The sequence below is a fragment of the Diaporthe amygdali genome (assembly GCF_026229845.1).
Source record: "Diaporthe amygdali strain CAA958 chromosome Unknown NODE_33_length_508711_cov_65_296071, whole genome shotgun sequence".
Lineage (NCBI taxonomy): Eukaryota > Fungi > Ascomycota > Sordariomycetes > Diaporthales > Diaporthaceae > Diaporthe > Diaporthe amygdali.
In genome coordinates, this window is record NW_026517053.1 from 246,370 (window position 1) to 265,807 (window position 19,438).

At 55.8% G+C, this 19,438-nt stretch overlaps 6 protein-coding genes across 6 annotated transcripts; 3 read left to right on the plus strand and 3 right to left on the minus strand.

Moving 5' to 3' along the window:
- Positions 1 to 180: 180 nt before the first annotated feature.
- Positions 181 to 866, minus strand: J7T55_002280 (nadh-ubiquinone oxidoreductase kda subunit; the record flags this gene model as incomplete). Its single annotated transcript, XM_053132814.1, has 2 exons — positions 181 to 711; positions 810 to 866. 2 exons carry the CDS (start codon positions 864 to 866, stop codon positions 181 to 183), a joined length of 588 nt encoding a protein of 195 aa, XP_052989251.1.
- A 1,221-nt stretch (positions 867 to 2,087) lies between these two features.
- Positions 2,088 to 2,843, plus strand: J7T55_002281 (uncharacterized protein; the record flags this gene model as incomplete). The annotated part of the gene is made up of 1 exon (XM_053132815.1): positions 2,088 to 2,843. The coding sequence occupies one exon, from the start codon at positions 2,088 to 2,090 to the stop codon at positions 2,841 to 2,843; it is 756 nt and encodes a 251-aa protein (XP_052989252.1).
- A 649-nt stretch (positions 2,844 to 3,492) lies between these two features.
- On the plus strand, positions 3,493 to 5,270 carry J7T55_002282 (uncharacterized protein; the record flags this gene model as incomplete). Its single annotated transcript, XM_053132816.1, has 3 exons — positions 3,493 to 3,649; positions 3,744 to 4,250; positions 4,312 to 5,270. The coding sequence occupies 3 exons, from the start codon at positions 3,493 to 3,495 to the stop codon at positions 5,268 to 5,270; spliced, it is 1,623 nt and encodes a 540-aa protein (XP_052989253.1).
- Positions 5,271 to 5,982: 712 nt separating this feature from the next.
- J7T55_002283 (uncharacterized protein) lies at positions 5,983 to 7,296 on the minus strand (the record flags this gene model as incomplete). Its single annotated transcript, XM_053132817.1, has 3 exons — positions 5,983 to 6,277; positions 6,337 to 7,186; positions 7,245 to 7,296. 3 exons carry the CDS (start codon positions 7,294 to 7,296, stop codon positions 5,983 to 5,985), a joined length of 1,197 nt encoding a protein of 398 aa, XP_052989254.1.
- A 5,507-nt stretch (positions 7,297 to 12,803) lies between these two features.
- Positions 12,804 to 14,159, minus strand: J7T55_002284 (uncharacterized protein; the record flags this gene model as incomplete). The annotated part of the gene is made up of 2 exons (XM_053132818.1): positions 12,804 to 13,477; positions 13,697 to 14,159. The coding sequence occupies 2 exons, from the start codon at positions 14,157 to 14,159 to the stop codon at positions 12,804 to 12,806; spliced, it is 1,137 nt and encodes a 378-aa protein (XP_052989255.1).
- A 2,675-nt stretch (positions 14,160 to 16,834) lies between these two features.
- On the plus strand, positions 16,835 to 18,361 carry J7T55_002285 (uncharacterized protein; the record flags this gene model as incomplete). Its single annotated transcript, XM_053132819.1, has 6 exons — positions 16,835 to 17,007; positions 17,087 to 17,715; positions 17,771 to 17,818; positions 17,877 to 17,957; positions 18,015 to 18,149; positions 18,213 to 18,361. 6 exons carry the CDS (start codon positions 16,835 to 16,837, stop codon positions 18,359 to 18,361), a joined length of 1,215 nt encoding a protein of 404 aa, XP_052989256.1.
- Positions 18,362 to 19,438: the final 1,077 nt, after the last annotated feature.

Sequence of the window (19,438 nt, forward strand, 5' to 3'; positions counted from 1 at the left end):
GCAAGAAATGAGTTGGAGCTCTCTGAGTAGATCTGGCCGTGTGAAAGTCAATCGCCACGAAAGTTGCCCGTTATGTGATGCTCCATGTCTTGAAGATTTCCACGTCTATGCCATTGAGTCGTAGATTTAGATGCGTTTGTACAATCCCCTGGTTCTGAGTCCCTTTCCTCCACGAGAAGCCTACTGGAAGGTCCGGCAAGGATATTTCTCGCTGTAAGCCTGCTCCTCCGTTAACTCCCAATGGTGCACGTCCCAGGAACCACTCTTCAAGCTCTCTCCGCTGGGCAGCGGTGGCAGCCCATTCACGAGGAGCTCCCTTGCCACATCCACGCCCTTCTCCTCAAACACCTTGGCGAGACCCTTCTCCTCGCCCTCGGCCTCGGCTGCCACGAGCGCCTTGCTGCCTTCCTCGCCGATAAGTTCGACCTTGGGGTTCGCGGCGTTGCCGACTGTAAGCAGGGCAGCGGCATCAGCCTGGGCCACAACGGACAGGCGCGGGTAGTTGCGGCGGGTGTCGCGTTTCCAATAGGGGTTGTCGGCGATGTCGCCGGCTGGGGCAGTCACTGGATCATCGTAGGTGAGAGGATCTTGGCCGCCGGGCGTGGGCCAGCGGAAGTGGGGGTTGAGGGGCACGCCGTTGGAGCGTTCGGGGGCGATTGCGAGTGAGCGGCGGATGCGCTCCCAGATACCGACGGATTGGAGGGTTTGTTTCTGCAGAGAGCGAGAGGCAGGGCGCGGGTCAGTTGGTTGATGCAGAGGCGAGGATGGCTGGATGGGAACTGTGGATGAGGGCGGCACAATTGACTTACTGTTGATATCTTCATGGCACCGCCTGCGGCGACTTTCGCTACAGCCTTGGAAGCCATGGTGCAGGCGTCGTATGTCGCTGTCGGTGTTGATTGTCGATGTTCGTGTCGCAAGTCGGGCCTTCTGGAGAGCGTCACTACCAAGAGCAAGCAAAGGCGGCTCCTAATTCCAAGAGATGGGATTGGCTGGGCCCGGTCGGCACGGTCCGGGGTTTAGCCGGCTTCCCCCTACCTGCATATATGCAGCGCTGCATACATTACAGCAACACACACCCAGTGCCAGCCATGCCAGCCATGCCAGCCTATGTATAGATGCGACCTCAAAAGAGCTGGTCTGAGCTCCCAGGTCGGCAACAAGCTCCAGTACACCCTCGCCTGGGCACCCAATCCAGCCCTCTTTTTAGCTTACAGATCCTGCCTCGAAATCCCTCATCTGCATCATCATCTGCACCGTCTATCTGCATACCTCAGGTAGATGTAGATAGATGTAGACTACAAATGCACCGCTGCGATACACTATTCCGCTCTGTCCCCTCGGCTACAGACCTCTGCTTCATTTCTAATGGGCTGGCTGTCTCGGATGAAACTCTCATACGCGGCATGGACGAGGATCAAGCCAAAGACTGAGGATCGGTTAGCTTTATTAATCTAACGGGCGGCTACTGTAGTCAAGCAACCATAGACAGACACGGCGACAAGGGGGGAAGGGGGGACAGAAGAAGAAGAAGAAGGAAAGCCAAGGTTGGACCTCGGAGCCTTGACATGACCGTTAGCAGAGGTCGGAGGAAAAGCTGGGGAAGATGGCCGATTCAGGGGAGGCGGAACTCTCTGAGGGCTGATAGTGTGAGAGCTTCCCCCATGTCGCGGGTCTGATTGGTCGGAGCTCGTGCAAGACGACATCCCATCCTACCTCGTCCTCCTTATATTGACCTCCCATCCCGTCCCCGTCCCCATCCCCATCTCATCCAGCACCACTTCCCCCCTCTCTCTTGCCCTTTGTTTGTTCCTGTTTCCTTTTCCCTCCATCTCTGCCGCATCCCAGTTCCACCCACAGCCTCCTGGTCGCACGCTCAACGCGTCTTCCACCTCGTGCTCTCGTCACCCAGCCGCCTGCACGGCACTTGAGTGTTTCACCAATTCTCCGCAAATTGTATGTCTTTGGCCACTGTAGCAGCTCCAAGCATGATCTCTTGCCGTATCCGGTAGTCTCTGCTGTCATCGAGGTCAAACCTCCCGGCTAACACCTCTCCCAAGTGCCCTTGAGACTCTCCAGACGTGAAAATGCCCGTTGAGCTACGCAAGCGCAAGGCTCCGGCCCCGCCCCCGGAACCACCGGCCAAGAAGCCCTCCAAGGTGGCCAAAGCTGCCTCCAAGGTCAAGGAGGCTGTCAAGGGCAAGCCTGAAGCTAAGCCCAAGGCCAATGGTGCAGCAGCAGCAGCCAAGGCGTCGGCCCCTGCCAAGAAGCCCGAGGTTGGCGACATCATCGACCCGGCTTCTTTTGGCGGTGAGGTCACTACCAACGACGGTGAGACCACGACTTTGGCCCAGCTTCTCGAAAAATCAGGCTCGGGTGTCGTGTTCTTCACTTACCCCAAGGCGTCCACGCCCGGCTGCACGAATCAGGCCTGTTTGTTCCGCGACTCCTATGAGCCGCTTACTGCGGGCGGTCTTGCCATCTATGGGCTCTCGAGAGACTCCCCCAAGAGCAACACAACCTTCAAGGAGAAGCAAAAGCTCCCCTACCCTCTGCTGTGCGATCCTACTGCGAGCCTCATCGGCGCCATTGGTCTGAAGAAGGCGCCCAGCGGCACGCAGAGAGGCGTATTTGCAGTGGACAAGAAGGGCAAGGTGCTCCTTGCTGAGCCTGGCAGCCCGGCTGGAACGGTGGCGGCTGTGAAGAAGTTGGTGGAGTCGCAGTCTGCCAATGGCGGTGCTGCTGAGGACAAGGAGGAGAAGAAGGATGACGAGAAGACCAACGGCGCTGACGAGGAGGAGGCTAAAGCTGAGGAGACGGAGGAGAAGAAGGCCGAGGAGTAAGACTTGGATATTTCAAAGTTCCGACTATTGGTCTGTGATGGCTCTGGAAAAGTGACATTGCTTGATTGGATTTTTCAGGCGAAAGCGTTACTTTTTATCTGAGACGACTGCATCGTTATTGTGTCTTGTTTTCGGGAAAGGAACACGAGTGAGGATGTTTCTCATGTACTATAAGATGTGCTACGAAGTGAGACTGAGCATCACAATTCCAAGAACGCCAGCCATAGTTGTTTAAGGTACTTGACCTCGGAACCCTAGAGTGTGCGTGCGCCAGCATTTTGCGATAGTGTCCCAGCATACAACTGGTAATGACTCCGTGTCAATTGAAGCAAATGGAAAGAGATATATAACAAATGACATCGGGCAATCCAGTGAAAAATGCCAAAAGCATCCTTTCGAAACTTGTTGTATTGGTCTTATGCTTGAGTCTTGCGAAGCTAGGGGGTGGACTTATACGAACCGGCTCCGCCCCACCATGGTGCAGCTCCAGCTCCCAGCGGTCTGCCTTATACCACGAGGCTATGATCTTCCAATCTCTCCAGAGCTCGAGGGCCACCAGCCTCCTCCACACCAGGCTTCTGTGCGCAACCCCAGCCAACAAGATATCCACTCGATCTGGCAAGGCCCAACCTTCTGAATTGTCCATAGCATGGCAGCGCCGCCCCCACCTCCAAAGGGCGGCCTGTCGCTTTACGCCAACCTCCTCAATCCCAAGGCCGACGCCCAAGCCACAGTATCCGGTGCGCCGGTGGTCTATGACAGTGGAAAGAAGGATGATACTGCGGCCAAAAAGGAGGTCAATCAAGGTATGAAAACACTCTCTCACAGGCTTCCTGGGCGGTCCTGCTACGAGACGCTGCCCGTCCTCATAACTTAAACTGATCACATTCCTGTTCTCAGCCTTGCGCTTCCAGCCGATACGTCGACCTCAGATAGCTCAGAAGAAAGCAGCCAAACCGGCGTTTCCTAAGGCGATACCACCACCATCCACAACCTCAAATAACGCACAACCACACAGCAGCAATGACACCAGGGACGCGACTGCAACGCCGCCGCCCGCGCAAGGAGGGCCTCCCGCCCAGCGCAGCACCCTCGCCGACTGGGCCGCGACCGAAGACGACGAGTACATGTATGGCACTGCGGCGACCGAGAAGCGGCAAAGAGGTGGGCGGAAAGCTAAGAAAAAGAAACAACAGAAGCACGGGGACAACCAACGCCAGGAGACGGACTGGGACGAGATCTACGACCCGTCGCGGCCGACCAATGTGGACGAATACCTGAGGAGCGACGAGCGCATACGGGAGGTACAGGAGTGGAAGGCTGTGTTGTATGCGCACCGTAGGAGGAGGAGAGGGAGCTCTGAGAGTGACGAGGACTCAGATGGCGACGACAGGCCTGCTATGGGTAGTAAGTTGCCTCTCAAATACTCGGCTGGTCACAGCATTGCTAACACGACGGTTCACAACAGCCCAATTCGCTCCCCCGGGAGACTACTCTTTCGCACCACCGCCCATGTCACCACCTCGAGCCTCCCCAGCTGCTGCCGCCCCTGCTGCCGCCCGCTTACCAGACGACTCGACAGGCGACGATGCCTACGCCCGCCGTCTCGCGCTTTCAGGCATCGGCGCGCCCCCAGCCCCTCCACCTCCCGAAGAATCTCCAGCTCCTCCACCACCGCCACAAGACACGGCGACCATCTCCCGCGGGCCGGTCCGCTACGAGGCCCCTCCTCAGCCACCTGCAAAAGAGCAAGAAGACGACGACGAAGAAATGGACGTGGACAACATCGACCTACCAGCCACCGGCCTGGGAGCAGCCGGCAACAGTGCCGACCAGGCCATGCCAGACGCCGACGCCTCAGGCGACACGTCGCGCTCCAGCCGCCCCGGCCAGAAGGGCTTCGCCCAGCGGCTCATGTCCAAGTACGGCTGGACGGCCGGCAGCGGGCTCGGCGCCGACAGCAGCGGCATCATCAACCCCCTACAGGTCAAGGTCGAGAAGCGGCGCAAGCGGCCGGACGCCGAGGGTGGCGGGTACGCGGACCCGGCGAACCGGGCCAAGATCATCGGCGGCAAGACGGCGGCACCCAAGGACCCGGGCTCTGGTGGCCCGGCCGAGGACGGCTCGGGCAAGGGTGCCATGTCCGAGGTGATTGTGCTGCAGAACATGCTCGAGGGCATGCCGAACCTGCAGGAGGAGATAGAGAGCGGGCTGGGGCAGGAGATCGGCGAGGAATGTGGCGACAAGTACGGCCGCGTCGAGAGGCTGTACATCGACGTCGCGGGCCGGCAGGTCTTCATCAAGTTCACCGACCAGGTGTCGGCGCTGAGGGCAGTCAACGCGCTCGAGGGCCGCGTCTTCAACGGGAACGCGATCGCGGCCCGGTTCTGGGACTCCGAGAGGTTCGAGAAGGGGGATTATAGGTAGCTTAGGTAGATGGCTATCTGGGTTGGGCTTGATAGGGACATCGGGGCATTGTTCCCGTCCACAACATGTACAAGCAGGGTCTTGAACGTCGACACATCAACAGCGTACGTCTAATGCACACACAAGTAATGGCTACACCCTGCACTAATCATGAGATTCACAAGTATGAAGGGGATCATGAGATGGATTGGTGGGACTCTTTCTAGCAATGTTCAACACGTATCAAGACACCCCCATTCCCCATCTGTTTGTACACTTGTCAATCCCCTCCAGGATTTTTTTGGTTGTATACTCCTCAGCCTTCCTACACGTGACTTATTACGCACCAGATAATGAAGTTCCATCCATATCCAAATGCCTTCTTCGAAACCAGAAGTAGACCGAGGGTTTGACTCCCGAGGTCGTCCGCATTCTTGACACATTACAAGAGAGCCATGGTGGGTTTCGAACGGGTCGGGGGTAAAGAAATTATTAGTCTAGTGTGGTTTTTTGTTCCCTGTGAACATAACGAGCTTGACTCCGTATTCCGCGCGCGAGTGGATGACTGTGCATGCTGAGACTAAAAAGCAACGAGACTGCGGACAAAGGATAGATCCATCATCCAGGGAATTGTTTTAAAAGAAAGAACGCCTCCGGTTTGTTTACCCTAACCCTGTAGAAATACCACACATCATGACCACCTGTGACACTCAACCATCGACCAAGACGACCTTTACAGCAGCTGGGCCAGTAGACCGACAAAGCTCAGACCGACGACGGCCGAGTTGACGTGGACGTTGACGGCAGCGCTGCTAGAGTTGCTGCTTCCGGTGGAGCTGTCGCCAGCGGTGCTGCCAGTGTTGGCCTTCTCGTTGTTGGAGGTGCAAGTGAACTTGCCCTGGATGACACCGTTGCCACCCTGGGAGCCGGGAGCGAGCTTCTTCAGCTCAGTGCAAGCGTCAGTGATGTCGTTGGTGGAAGACAGCGCGAAGGTACCCTTGACGTCCTCGAGTGCGGGGAATTCAACGCTGGAAAGAAGCCGTTAGCAATTATATCCCAGATTGCGATTCGTACACCTTGTACTTACTTGCTGAAGTTGCCACCAAGCTTGATAGCGCCTCCAAGCTCAGCCAGATCGGGGAAGCCAGTAACCTCCTCCAGAGCAGTGTTGTTGACAATGGTCAGGGCACCACCAAGGCTCTTGAGGGCAGAGAAGGTGATGTTGGTAAGCTGAGGGTTGTTGATGAAGGAGATGTCACCGCTGCTAGTGGAGGTCATGTTGGGGGCCATGAAGCTCTCGAAGTAGTTGGAGTCGAACCTGGCGGAGCCGTTGACGACCTCGAGCGAGGGAGAAGAGAACTCGGTGACGTTGGCGATGGTCATGTTGGCAATCCAGATCAGGTTGGGCATGGACACGCTCAGCTTAGCACCGTTGGCCTGGATGTTCAGGTTCTCGGTCAGGTTCTTAATCGACGTGTCGAACTTGGTCAGGCGACGGTTGTTGTTGATGTCCATGGTGCCAACCGACTCCAGGTCAATACCGTCCAGACTCTGCAGGAAGGTGTCGGAGATGGTGACAGTCTTCGCGGTGCTGACACCGGTGGTGAAGCTCAGGGCGTTCAGAGCAGGCAGAGACTGCCATGTGATGGTGCCAACGCTGGTCAGAGACGGCAGGTTGAGGGTGGACAGCAGGGTGACGTTGGCAAGTCTGAACGTTCCGGAGATAGAGTTGAGCGAAGTAGACGAGAGAGAGATGATGGCGCCATTGTTCTCCAGCGTCAGGTCACCGTCAATCTGGCCAGGGCCGGAGAGGTCGATCTGGGGGTCAGAGGTAGCGGGGATCAGAACGTCGCCCTTGAGCGTTTTGCAGTTGGAGACAGCAGTGGCCTCAGCGGCGGAGCCGATTGTGAAGGTGGACTGTGTGCAGGAGGATTGCGCTGTGAAACAACAGTCAATGACATGGCCGACAACCTGTGGAAGCTTTGGTCGACTTACCAGAGGCAACAGCGGCCGCCGCGAGGGCAGTGAGAGCCAGCTTGGAGAACATTTTTGCTGGTACTGTGTGGAATAATTGATTAGCAACCTTCAACTGGTGCGTTATGTGTGTTGAATGCTGTCGTGATATGGGCAGGAGGCGAGATGATCCTGGGTCCAATCGAACTGTAAGATGATTGTTGATGTTTACTTTGCGTTGTCGAGCCGATTTGTGGGGGGCCAAGTCGTCCTCAAATCAAGAAACCAAAAGTGATCCAGGTAGACGAGATCGGGTGTAGCAATGTTCGTTCGGTGATGATTTGTTTGAGAAAAGCCCGCGTGCAAACCAATCGAATGTGATCGTTGCTGTGTGACAAGTATCTCCTGTATCTGATGGAACAGACAGATCGGCACAGCTAAGGGGCTGCCCCAATTGTTCTCGATGCTTCCTTCTCCACGATTTAATTTCTCGTCGGTGCGGTCAGATTGAGGCAGGAGCGGTGCTTCGGTAGGTAGCACGTCGTTCAATCGCGGTTCGGACTCGGCATTGAAACGTGGAGGTGCTTGATCGTAGCAGTGATGATGGTGTTGTTTTTGTTGACAGTCCAGGTCGCCGTTGCCATCAAAACATTGGTCCGGGGCGGGCAGGTGCAGTGGAGGAGACGGGAGCAATGAGACTTGTCTCGTTGGTCGACGAGAGTCGAGAACTTACCTAAACGATGGGATATCTGAGAGGATTCCAGTGGTTGTTTGAGATGCGGAATTCCAGAGAAATTGTCGGGGTTTTTTTAGTCGAGGAGGACGATCAGACCAGATCCAATTACACACGAGTGACTGAAGATGGGGATTGCTTCTCTCTTCGCCAAGAAAATATGGACAGTAGCGAGTGTCGTGAAGGAGAAACTGAAAACAGGAGACAGCGAGAAGTGTTTTAGAGAGGGAAGGGGAGAAAGGTTGATTAAAGTCTAGTAGACAAAAGACAAGGTATGGCTTCAGGAAAAAAGAGAGGGAAGGGGGAGGACAGGAGCATGGCATGGGAGCGCGGCAGGTTGGGATGGGGATGGATGGATGATCACTACTGTAGGGGCCGATCAAGAAACAGCGAAGGGGGAGCCAGGGCGCCCACCCTGCACCCTCAATCTAGCGACGCTAATGAGTAGCCAGGGCGGGTGGTACTCGACTCTTCGTACTCACACCCCCATTCAATCTCTCTGTGATTTAGCTCATTCGCCTGCGACAGCCCGGGCACTCCTGGCACTCAGGCACACTCTGGGCTGCAGTAGGCCTCCCCGAGCTCTGGGGGGCGTGAGTCGAAAACGAGGTACCACAGTGCTGTGGTAGGTCTGTGGAGCTCAGACAGGGGGGTTGCTGGGGCTCTTCACCCCTGCTGAGCGGAAAACACTTCCCACTTTCCCACTTCCCACCCTCACACTGAGGCCAGCTTTTTTGATCCAGCCAGACCACCAAGCCGGAGCTCCCACCTCACCTGGATTCATGCCGCACCATACCGAACCATCCACCATCCCACGACGGCACACAAGCAGGTGGCCTGACATCTACGCTATGCTCTGCTATGCTCTGCTCTACCTCTGGGGATGTGAGTTATAAATACAAACGTACACTCGCTGCGTGGGAACAGCTTCATCGTCGTCATCGACGTGGTCGTGTGGCCGTGTCCCCACCAAGTCGAGTCTTCTCGACGTGGCTGGGCGTGAAGACGTCAACGTCGTCGTCCCATCTCCAGCCGCCCAACCACATGAATATTCGGGCCACGACCGCGTCATGGCTCCTCTTTTTCTGCGAACCGTCTCTCCGTTGAGGCGAAGATCTGGCGGTGGAATGCCGGCATCAGCCATCAACATGTACAGCACAGGCACTGGCAGGCTACCTCTCCACGTGCACAGATGTCCAGTCTCCAGCCAGCCTGCCAGCCAGTCCAAGAGGCGACGTCGGCGTGGGCTGGACCTGGATTTGAAGCTTGAATTGGAGCTGCCACTTGAGAAGCAGCGCACCAGGACGAGTCCGGCACATCTAGACCATTTGCATACACAGGCGTAACTCCTGCAGACTGCTTGGTGGATAAATATTGACCACCGAGGGGTTTGTCTGGCAGGAATTGATTACGAGGCCCATGTCATTGCTGGCTCGTTGTACCTGGACCCTACTGGATACGATCAGACTGGATCCGCAATCACACTGGCGAGATTACTCCCATCAACTATTGCCTGTTTTTGCCATGCCCCTTGATCGTTAGCATACATCGTCAGCACTTTGTTCTATTGGGATTCTCATAAGCTGCATCCCCGACTATCTACCGTTGATATCGACGTCCCATCTAAAAAAGCCCAGAATTTCCTAAAGCGTCTCTGGCCGGACTCGGTCACCAATGTGCGAGGCTAGACATGCTAGCCTACCGGTTATCTTTGCGCCAACCTTATGCCGTAGAAACGCTCGCATAAAGCACCCACCCACTTTAGCTGCCAAGTTTAAGTTCCTAGGCCATCACACAGTTCGCACCTTGCGGAGTGTTGGATTTCGGCCAGGCCAGCCAGGCTGGCCCTGCTCATTATGTTCACGGCCTAGCCTGATCTGCCCGAGATCTTGGCCTTACCTTTTCCGAATCTCCCATGTGCGATTTATCATGCAGAAAGCGACTCACCTGGCCAATATCCGGTACGATGTTACCGAAGGCGAGGAACTGTCGGCCGAGGTGAAGCAGCGCGTTCCATGGTGCGTCTCAGGGTGAGCACTGATGACGCCAGAGAAGGCTTTCCTGGTCCTCCACAGCGACAGAAGCAAGGCCGAGCCTGAGGGCGTGGACCACACTGACTGGCTTCTCCCGCCCCGAGGACTGCGACGACTGCCACGATCACGATTGCGGTTACGACAGTTGTTGCGTGTTGTCGTGCCAATCATTGTTCGAGCTGCCTCACATTGTGTCCAACTTCCTCACTGGCACTGGCAGACACGATGCATTGCATTACGAATCTGCAGAGAAAAAAAGCTAAAGCTATACCAATCAGGCCTGGCCCGAACGACCCAACACGAGAGCTCCGCGTCCATATCTTGCAGCAGCTAAGGCCTTAGCTCCCCCCGACACACAAGTTGGTGTCGTGTGCACCGCAGACACCCGGACGCCAGACCAGTCTGCACGAAACCAACGCGGTGGTGGCGATGGCAATACTGCCGTCACAACCGTTCATTTCCATACGGTGTACACAAGCAAGTGCACGCCAGGCCCGCATGCTCGGCCCCACCGCAGTCTGGTGTAAAACACCCGGCCTCCTTTTTCCTGGAATTCCTGGGAAGAACATTTCACTATTTGATTGCGAGCATCCATTCTGATGGCAAACCAGCAGTCCAGCCCCTGCACCATCCCGATGGCAGGCCAATCTTCAGAGTGGCATTCACTGGACGATATCAAATCAACAGCTGACGACTTCGGCATTCCAATGGTGGCTATCATGAGCCTAATGAGCAAAAAGTGGCCCTCTCATTTTGCGTATCACGGCCACCCTGTTCCCGGAGTGATATGCCCACACCACCACCTTCCCCCTCGATGTCGAAGATCTTGATCTGGAAGGCCGAGAGCTGCTTAGCTCATTGGCCAATGCTTTGCAGAGTCCTCAGTTCTTGCACTCCCGTCGCTGGGCCTATCCCTGCTTTTCCCAGGAGGCCCTTCATGGAACTCCGTACGAGTTTCCACCGAATTGTCGCATCTTGGCTTTCCTTTGACTCTTCGCTTAGCATCATGAAATCCAGGCCCAGTGATATAATTGGGTTCAAACCCCACAGACCGCCGGCATCAGGACGCTGTTGGAACGCGCGAATGCCGTGGGTATGCTACGCGTTTATCAGGCCTGTAGGATGTGCAGACGGCACGCACAGAGGTGTTTTACACAGGTGCTCTATACCCGTGCTCGCGTTCAGCTCCAGAGAAAATTGTTTTTCTCATGAGCTTAGCTTGTATCTGTTCCCAATTATCCTGTCAGAAAGTTCGACTTCTTTCGCTCGTGACACAACACGCCGTTGCTTGCTGGTGATCAGACCTCACACAGTACTTCCAGACTTGCCGAGTCAGCGCCCTGGAGTGCCCAATTTGCGACACTTCTCTAAACCGACTGCTTGTCTTGGCAACCTCAGACCACCCACCGAGGCTTTTCATCCGAAGTCCTCTGAAGCTCAGCCTCGCGAAGCAGCTGACAGTGTCCGAGGTCTCCTATTCGGACGGCCAGCTTGATCGACGATCCGGCTGCAAACTCTCTTTTTCTATTTTCTCTTTCGCCGGCACTTGAGGCAACGCGAGGTTTTCAGACGGTTGGCTTATCTCCTCGCAACCTAGTATCTAGCAGCGGGCCGTCAGACAAACATTCTGCACCGAGCCTGTGCAAGGAGGCGGGTTCCATGGCCGTCACGGTACACCCGGCCAAACGCCGCTGAATGCTGGTGTACGATGCTCGAACTAAGCATCAGATTTACAGATTCATTTGAATTCACGATGACTCTTGACACATGCTTGCCACCCAGCTTCACCACTGGAATGAAACGGGTAACAACTACATCGAGTAGCTGTCTGATGTCGTGAGGAAGCACGTACGACCGCGCAGCAGCACGCCTCCACGACGTGTCCCAAGCCACAGGTAAGTCCGTCCTTGACGTGTAGGACCATGCTGGGCACCCAGTGAGACGAGTTGGAGCGTGATCACCGTGTCGCGGCAGAGTTGAACATACCTCCAGTGTGGAGGCAAATGGATCCAGTAGAGACGTGTCGTAAACAGTGACCCGTCACGTTGGACAGACAACAACCGTGGGACGACGTAATAGTCGAACACGGCCGGTCGTCACATGCCCGACCCGCGGCCTGCTGCTTGTCTAAGCCCACCCTCTCGCCATTCCGGCGAGGACTCGTCAAGCGAGGTTTCACGGCCACATGCACGGCACCAAAAGGTAGTACGGCAACCGATTTATTGTGTTCGGAGTTGACCGTTTTGCGGCTGTCTCGGACTGACATGGGTGGCGCGCGAGGGGTCTGCGGTGCTTGCCCGTCCGCCCATGACTGGGGAGAGCATACTATAGAGACGTCCATATAGCATCAGTAGCATGTGTATCTGAAGCGGCATCTGTCTGAGAACCACTCCAGGCGCTACCACGTGCTAATTTTCCAATGCCATTGTATAAAAGTTTCCTCTTTTGGGATTCGTAGGGCAGGAGACGACAACGTATGGTTTGATGGTCCCGACGGAGCTCGGCTTGTGACCGGTACGCTATTATGAGTTCCCGCACACTCACCACGACATAGTTTGAGATGTGGATCGTGATAGGAGCCGGCTCCGGAAATTTGGCTTTGGTAAAGACAGGCTAGGCAGGCACTGGCAGGTTGATGATTTCCTATTATATTGAAGAAAGGGATCATGCACGATCCCGTGATGAAGTGATTTTATTTCTTTTCCGTCACAACTTGACTGGGCGTGCCTGGCCAGATTCTCACGTGTCACCCCCACGATCACAGGGAGTATCCTCATGCAGTATTGCGATCTCCGTCGGAGATCGCATCGCCCCTCGCTCACGCAGTCCACTCGCTCATTCCAGCGTACTAACATCCGTCTCCTCGACCCTCCACATATACCACATGAACAGACTCCTATACGGACTAAACGGCGCCGCCATATCCACCATCTCTTTCTCGGACATGTACTTCCACTTGTTGCCGCCGCCCTTGGCCTTGAGCTTGGACACATCGCGGCCCGCGAACGCAGCCATGCCGCGCTGCACCCCGAGGTCGCCAGTGCTGAAGACATCCATGCGCTTCAGCCCGAAGCACGCAAACATCTCGACACTCCAGCGGCCCAGGCCCCGCACCGCGATGAGCCTCTCCAGCACCTCCTCGTAGGGGGCGTCCGCGAGCCACGTCGCGGTGAGCTCGCCCGCGGCGAACTTGGCCGCAAGCCCCTGGATGTACTCGGCCTTGCGCTGCGACAGCCCCGCGGACCGGAGGCTCTCGATGCTGGCGGCCGCGACCTGCGAGGGCGTTGGGAACTTGTTGGTCGCGGTGGTGGTCGTGGCGTCGGCGGCGGCTGACGGGTCGAAGAGGTTGATGAAGCGGGCCTTGATAGCCTTTGCTGCGGCCCCGGAGACCTGCTGGGAGATGATCCCCGAGGCGAGGGACTCGAAAGGGTCTATCTTCTCGGCGAGGCCGGCGGGGGAGAAGATGCGGCAATGATGAGCTGTGATAAGGGGCTCAATGCGGGGTTCGACTGTTTTGTGGAGTCAGTCACATTATTGCGAGTGCTGAGGTGTTCCGCGCTCGATCCATGATGAGCCAACTTTGCCCCCTCCCCCGGAAGTACAGATCCCGATTACATGTGGAAGTGGCAGAGGGTGGCCCCGAGCCAACTGCTGGAAACCCCCCAGACAAAGCCGGTGAACGAAGAACGAGTGACACAGGTGAGACAGGTGCTCCAGGAAAAGCTCACCCTTGATGAGATGCGAACATGCCTCCTCAAGCATGTTCGCCGTGGTCGTTGGCTTGTGCGAGATGACCCTGGATGTCTCTGGCGAGAGCAGCGGCGCGTTGGTCGAGTTTGGGTCTGCGAGTCGCGCTACAGCCCGAGACTTTGGCTTAGGCGTCACGGACGACGATAGTCCCTGCGATGAGGTGGGAGTAGCAGCCGGCTCTGCGATGAGACGGACAGCGCTCGGAGTTGCTGTTGGCGTGGATGGCAGCGAAGGAACCGCCGATTTCTTCGCTCGTCTCTTGGGTGTAGCTGGAGCCTCAGCTGGCACCTCACGCTCGGCGGCGGAAGAGGACGGCGCCTTTCTCTTGCGTGACTTGACTGCTGGGGCAGAAGGAGGCGGCATCACTGCGGCCGGCGCATCCTCGTCCCTGCCCTGGGTCTGGGCTTGGGCACTCAGGCGTGCAGATCGTCGACCCGCCATCGAGGAGTTCGAGGTAAGTTTTTCGAGAATGATGGCGCGCACAGGAGGTGAAGGTCTAGGTCTGGTCGCTCGAAGTGCTGTAAAGAAACGTAAAGCTTCTAAAGTGGCGGGCATGTAGAACAAGTGCGAAAGAGTAGTGCTACGGTCATTGCAGTTCAGGAACGTGACGTGGATGTCGACGTCATTATCAAGTCTCAGAATGACACCCAGGACGACATTACAACGCGACTTGTGTGTTGAGTATGCGAGAAGGAGAAGAGACACAGGTATGGGAGCGGAGAGTAAGACTGGGTAGAGCTGGGACTGGTTGCCGTCTCCGGTTTGAAACGCGCCCTAGGCTTGTCAAACCGTGGCGCAGTGGTGAGAGGAGGGGACACAGCGTCGCCCATCAAGCGCCAAGTCACGTGGGCGAACCCAGGCATGGCATGTTAGGTCATGGCCAGCCTGAAATGAGAGAGCTCCCTGGAATTCCGAAACTCGGAAAACTAATGGTGCTTAAAAAGGTAGCTGCAAAAGGCCAGTGAGCGTTGTAAGCGTTGAGATGACAGGTGGCGGTAAGACGTGATCTTCCGAGCGGATGCGGTAAGCCACACGCGTGTTCCGGGGCTCATCCTGGAAAAACTTCAAGCAGCAGGCACGCAGGCTAAGCACAGTCAATCGATGATATTTTTGAACCCATCATTGGATGAACGTGTCTCTTGGGTCGGCAGAGGTAGGTTACAGAGTGTGCGGAGTAGGATCTCCTTGATGAACACCGTAGGGCTGGCGATGAGGGACGGACTGGCCCACCAAACACACTTTCACGAGTAGGAAAAAGAGGAGCTGATCAACTGCAGTTCCGGCGCGGGAAAGCATGATCGTCGGCGTGGCTGAAGGCGGGCGTGGCGGGCTGCTTCTGCTTCTGCTGCATGAAATGGAGCTTGGTATAAAATAAGCAACCTCTGCCAACATGTGCGACTGGGCATGTGCTAGAGCTGACTGTGTCGGCTATGGAAGCGGAGAGGGCATGATGTGTGATGGATGACCAGTCGACACGAGCTCAACCCAACATTCCTGATGGTACTGTTAGACGCAGTACTGCGAAATCGTAGTCCAGTCTATCAGGAGCAGCCAGGCTAGATGGTAAACTGCATCTGGCCTGCTGTGGATGCAACCGGGGGCAGATGCAATCTGCAATCTGGTAGGCTACATCGCAGAGTCCACCTCCGCTTTTGCCCTCGTCCCGCTCCCATCATTTCACATGCATGACCTGTCGACGGGGTCGGTAATAAAGAGGACGTACGAATAGGGAGGTGGACATCAATCGACCGACCCAATGCGCCGGGGTTATACTTCTCCTGATTGCGGATTGCGGATTGTGGATTGCGTGGTCAGAGGGGGAGGAGGTGCGACAGCCGGACGGTCTCCAGACAAAGAATGTGAGGATTGCAGATAGACTCTGTTCCTCACCCCTTGCTTTGTTGATCTTGACGAGCAGACTGCCTGAAAGACAGACAGACAGCCAGTCGAGTGTGCCCTTTTCTCGCTTGTCCCTACAATTGTTGGAATTGGAAATGTTGTTGGTGGTCCAGGAAATCAATATTGGCAGGGTTTAGCAGGAATTGCAGGCCCTGGCCGGCCTGAAAGGGAGGGGGAGCTAGAACCTCAACGGCCCCGAGAATCTGCTGGAAGAGAGGGAGAGAGGAAGAGAGAGAGACAGAGAGACCCCTTCCAGGTCCCTTCCAGGTTGGCATTTGCTCGCTCTCATCCGGGCAGCTCCTAGCTCGTATTTGGCCGTTCCGCGTCATCATGATAGGCTGCAGAGCCCAGAGTCTTCTCGACGTCCTGCCTGGGCACGCCTGTGTACCTAGGTACTCCTTGGGAGCGTTCCCTTGTCGCGCCGGCTTGGCCTTCCAAGGGTGGGCGAGGGTACGCATTTTGCACAGAATTCTAGAGCCCAGCCGAGGGCAGATCCAGGTCCACGTCCAAGCCAGGTCCAGGTCCAGGCAGCCTGAATAGCCCCAGGTAGGCGCTTGACCTTTTCTAGGGGGCTTACAATCTACGCAGTTCGAACTGAAAGACACTGCTACACTACACTGCTACTCCATCCGCTTCTTCACCCTATCGCTCCTCACCCATCTCACCAGCTGGGCAGAGCAGGTTGGTGATAGCTACCACCTCTTTCTTATTTCCATTTTATTGTGCGATCAGTTGGTGCCCGTGCCTTTGCCCGTGCCTACGCCTGCGCCCGTCACTGCGCCCGCGTCCGCGTCTCCCAACCGACTCGTCCTCTACCCAGACGACGCCGACTATATCGTACTGTGCATCTTGCTCGGGCCTGTTATTCCCATCTAACTGTACCCATCTGCAACGCAACACACGGACGTCGAATCCTCGTCACGTTAATCCCAGCGTCCCCATCCTCGTCCTCTCCTCCCAAGGTCGCTCACAACGGCGAAACACGACACGATACGACATTGCTGCCACGTTTGGTGTTATCTTGTGCTGCCGCTCGCGATCCCGTCCGGCGTGTCACTTGCACCACACACCGGTCTGTCATAACACCTCGAGCGACGACACTCTCCCACGGAGCGACGGCCGAACTTGCCCAGCGCAGCCCTCCTCTGGCTTCAATTGACCTGCCACGAACGCAAATACAAGGGTGGTGCTGAGGGCCACCCCAGCTCGTCGTTACAATGCTTCTTCCCAAGGGCGGTATCAACTGGAAGGCTGCCAGAGCCCAACTGCCTCCCTCGAGAGCCGTATGGAGTTTCGTGACCAGGACCAGATTCCTGCTCGGTGTCGCTCTCACTGGCGTGGTCCTACTGCTATGGCGTGGCATCAGCACGGCAGGTTCGGAGATGCAAAGGTGCGTCGGAACAATCGCAACCACTATAGCCACCCACATTGGCAGTGCGCTGACTTGTCTCGTGTTTTCCAATTTACAGTTTCTACTGCTGGGGTCCTGCGAAACCGCCCATGGAAATGTCCATTAACGAGCAGGTTTCATGGAGCAAGCATCTGCAGACACCCGTTCTCTTCAATCACCATGCGCCAATAGAAGTCAACTCGTCTACCATCGAGCACGTCGACCTCAACCCAGTAAAATCAACAAAGCAGGCTCTCCAGAACAACGAGAGGATACTGGTCCTGACGCCCCTCAAAGACGCCGCTCCCTACCTGTCCAAGTACTTTGAGCTGCTCGCAGAGCTCACCTACCCACACCACCTCATCGACATCGCATTCCTGGTTGGAGACTCGACCGACGATACCATGGCTGTCTTGGCTATGGAGCTCGACAGGATACAGAAGCGCCCTGACACCATTCCTTTCAGGAGCGCCACTGTTGTTGAGAAGGACTTTGGCTTCAAGCTCAGCCAGGATGTCGAAGACCGCCACGGCTTCGAAGCTCAGGGTCCGCGCCGAAAAGCCATGGGTAGGGCTCGCAACTACCTGCTCTCTACCGCCTTGAAGTCTGACCACTCCTGGGTCTATTGGCGCGACGTCGACATCGTCGATAGCCCCAAGAAGATCATCGAGGACTTTATTGCCCACGATCGAGACATTATCGTTCCCAGTATGTTCGCACCGGACAAGGCGAGACTATTGCAGCCGAGACTAACCAACTTCAGACATCTGGTTTCACCGGTATGAAAATGGGCGCGATATCGAGGGACGATGTAAGTACCGCATGCCCCGGATTTTCTCTGATTCGCCAGTATGCTAATTCCGCTGCAGTCGACTATAACTCCTGGATCGAGTCTCCCAAGGGCCGCAAGCTTTCTGCGAAGCTAGACAAGGACGTAGTATTGGCAGAAGGTACGTTCTAGCCCTGCCTCCGTGGTCCTCCTGCTCTCTAACACCCTGACTTTGTAGGCTATAAACAGTACGACACTGGACGCACCTACATGGCGCGGATGGGTGACTGGCGAGAAAATAAGGACGCCGAGATCGAGCTGGATGGCATTGGTGGTGTCAATATCCTTGTCAAGGCTGATGTCCACAGATCAGGTTGGTAGCGGCGATACACCTTCACTGCTGAGAGACAAGAATCTGACCATGTATCGAACACAGGCATCAACTTCCCATGCTACGCCTTCGAAAACCAAGCAGAGACAGAAGGTTTCGCAAAGATGGCCAAGCGTGCCGGGTATGGGGTCTGGGGTCTACCGAACTACGTGGTATGGCACATCGACACAGACGAGAAGGCCGGAAACGCATAGTGCCAAAGCCGAATAGACTACGTTTTCTATTCCAGGGCGGCTTTCTCTGGTCGCGAGCACCGGCGACAGTTTCAGCCACCGACTTCCCTCGAGACTTTGACTCAAAAATATCCGGCGGCAGGAGACGCGGGCAATGTACGAAGAGCATGATACAGACGCACGCACGCACGCCACCGACCTTAATGGAGTCAGGGTGTCACTGACAATGGAGTTCCGGAGGGGTTTTTTGGGATTTTACCATTCTGTTTTATTACCGTGAAGAAGTCATACATCCGCCATACATCGGATATTCTGGCATACCTTCTACCTCTGCTCGCCAAGGCCTGGGTCTACATCAAATTTTGGTACTCACACTCGGCATTGGCGTTTTTTTCGCCCCTTGGTATCGCTCTGGATAAGCCTCCGACCTCCTGGGCTAAATCCTCTGGCTTGATAGCTGGAGGTAAGCCTCAGTACTTTCCCCCTTTTTTTCGCCATTCGAGCGGCAAGAAAGAGATACGCAGGGCTGATGATCAGACCTCGACTCGCGCACACTTGCTTGCTTGTTTGAGAGCTCATGTTTCATAGACTTGGTTTGCTTGTGTGGCTCTCTTCAAAGAGCCGGACGATGGACAGCGGACAGGAGAAGGGGGAGTGAGGGATCTAGGCATCGTGTCACGCATGGATGAGTCCAATGATGTTTTTGTTGTGCATAAACAGAGCGTGGGCCGAATTGGTCTGCATGTTGAGTAGGCTCTTGAACATATAGGGGGGCATCATCAGGAGCCAGTGTGGTGTAGACTGGCTCCACTGTGAGACAGAACTAATATATACCTATAACTTCACCACTTATTTTCGAGGCTGCGCCAATTGTATGGTATTCGAGGCCGGTGCGATGTGCGTGTCAAGATATTCTCAACTAAGTCGACCTCAGCCTGTCTATTTGCTAACGAGTTGGAACGAGTTGGATATATTTTAGTCCTTCGGTCTGCCAGGCTAGTGGACTCTTCTGCCGGTGCGGGTCTCGTGGCGCAGAGCAAAGTGTGACCCATCAATTCTTAGCACACGGACAAAGGCAGCTGATGTCTCTTGATTTGT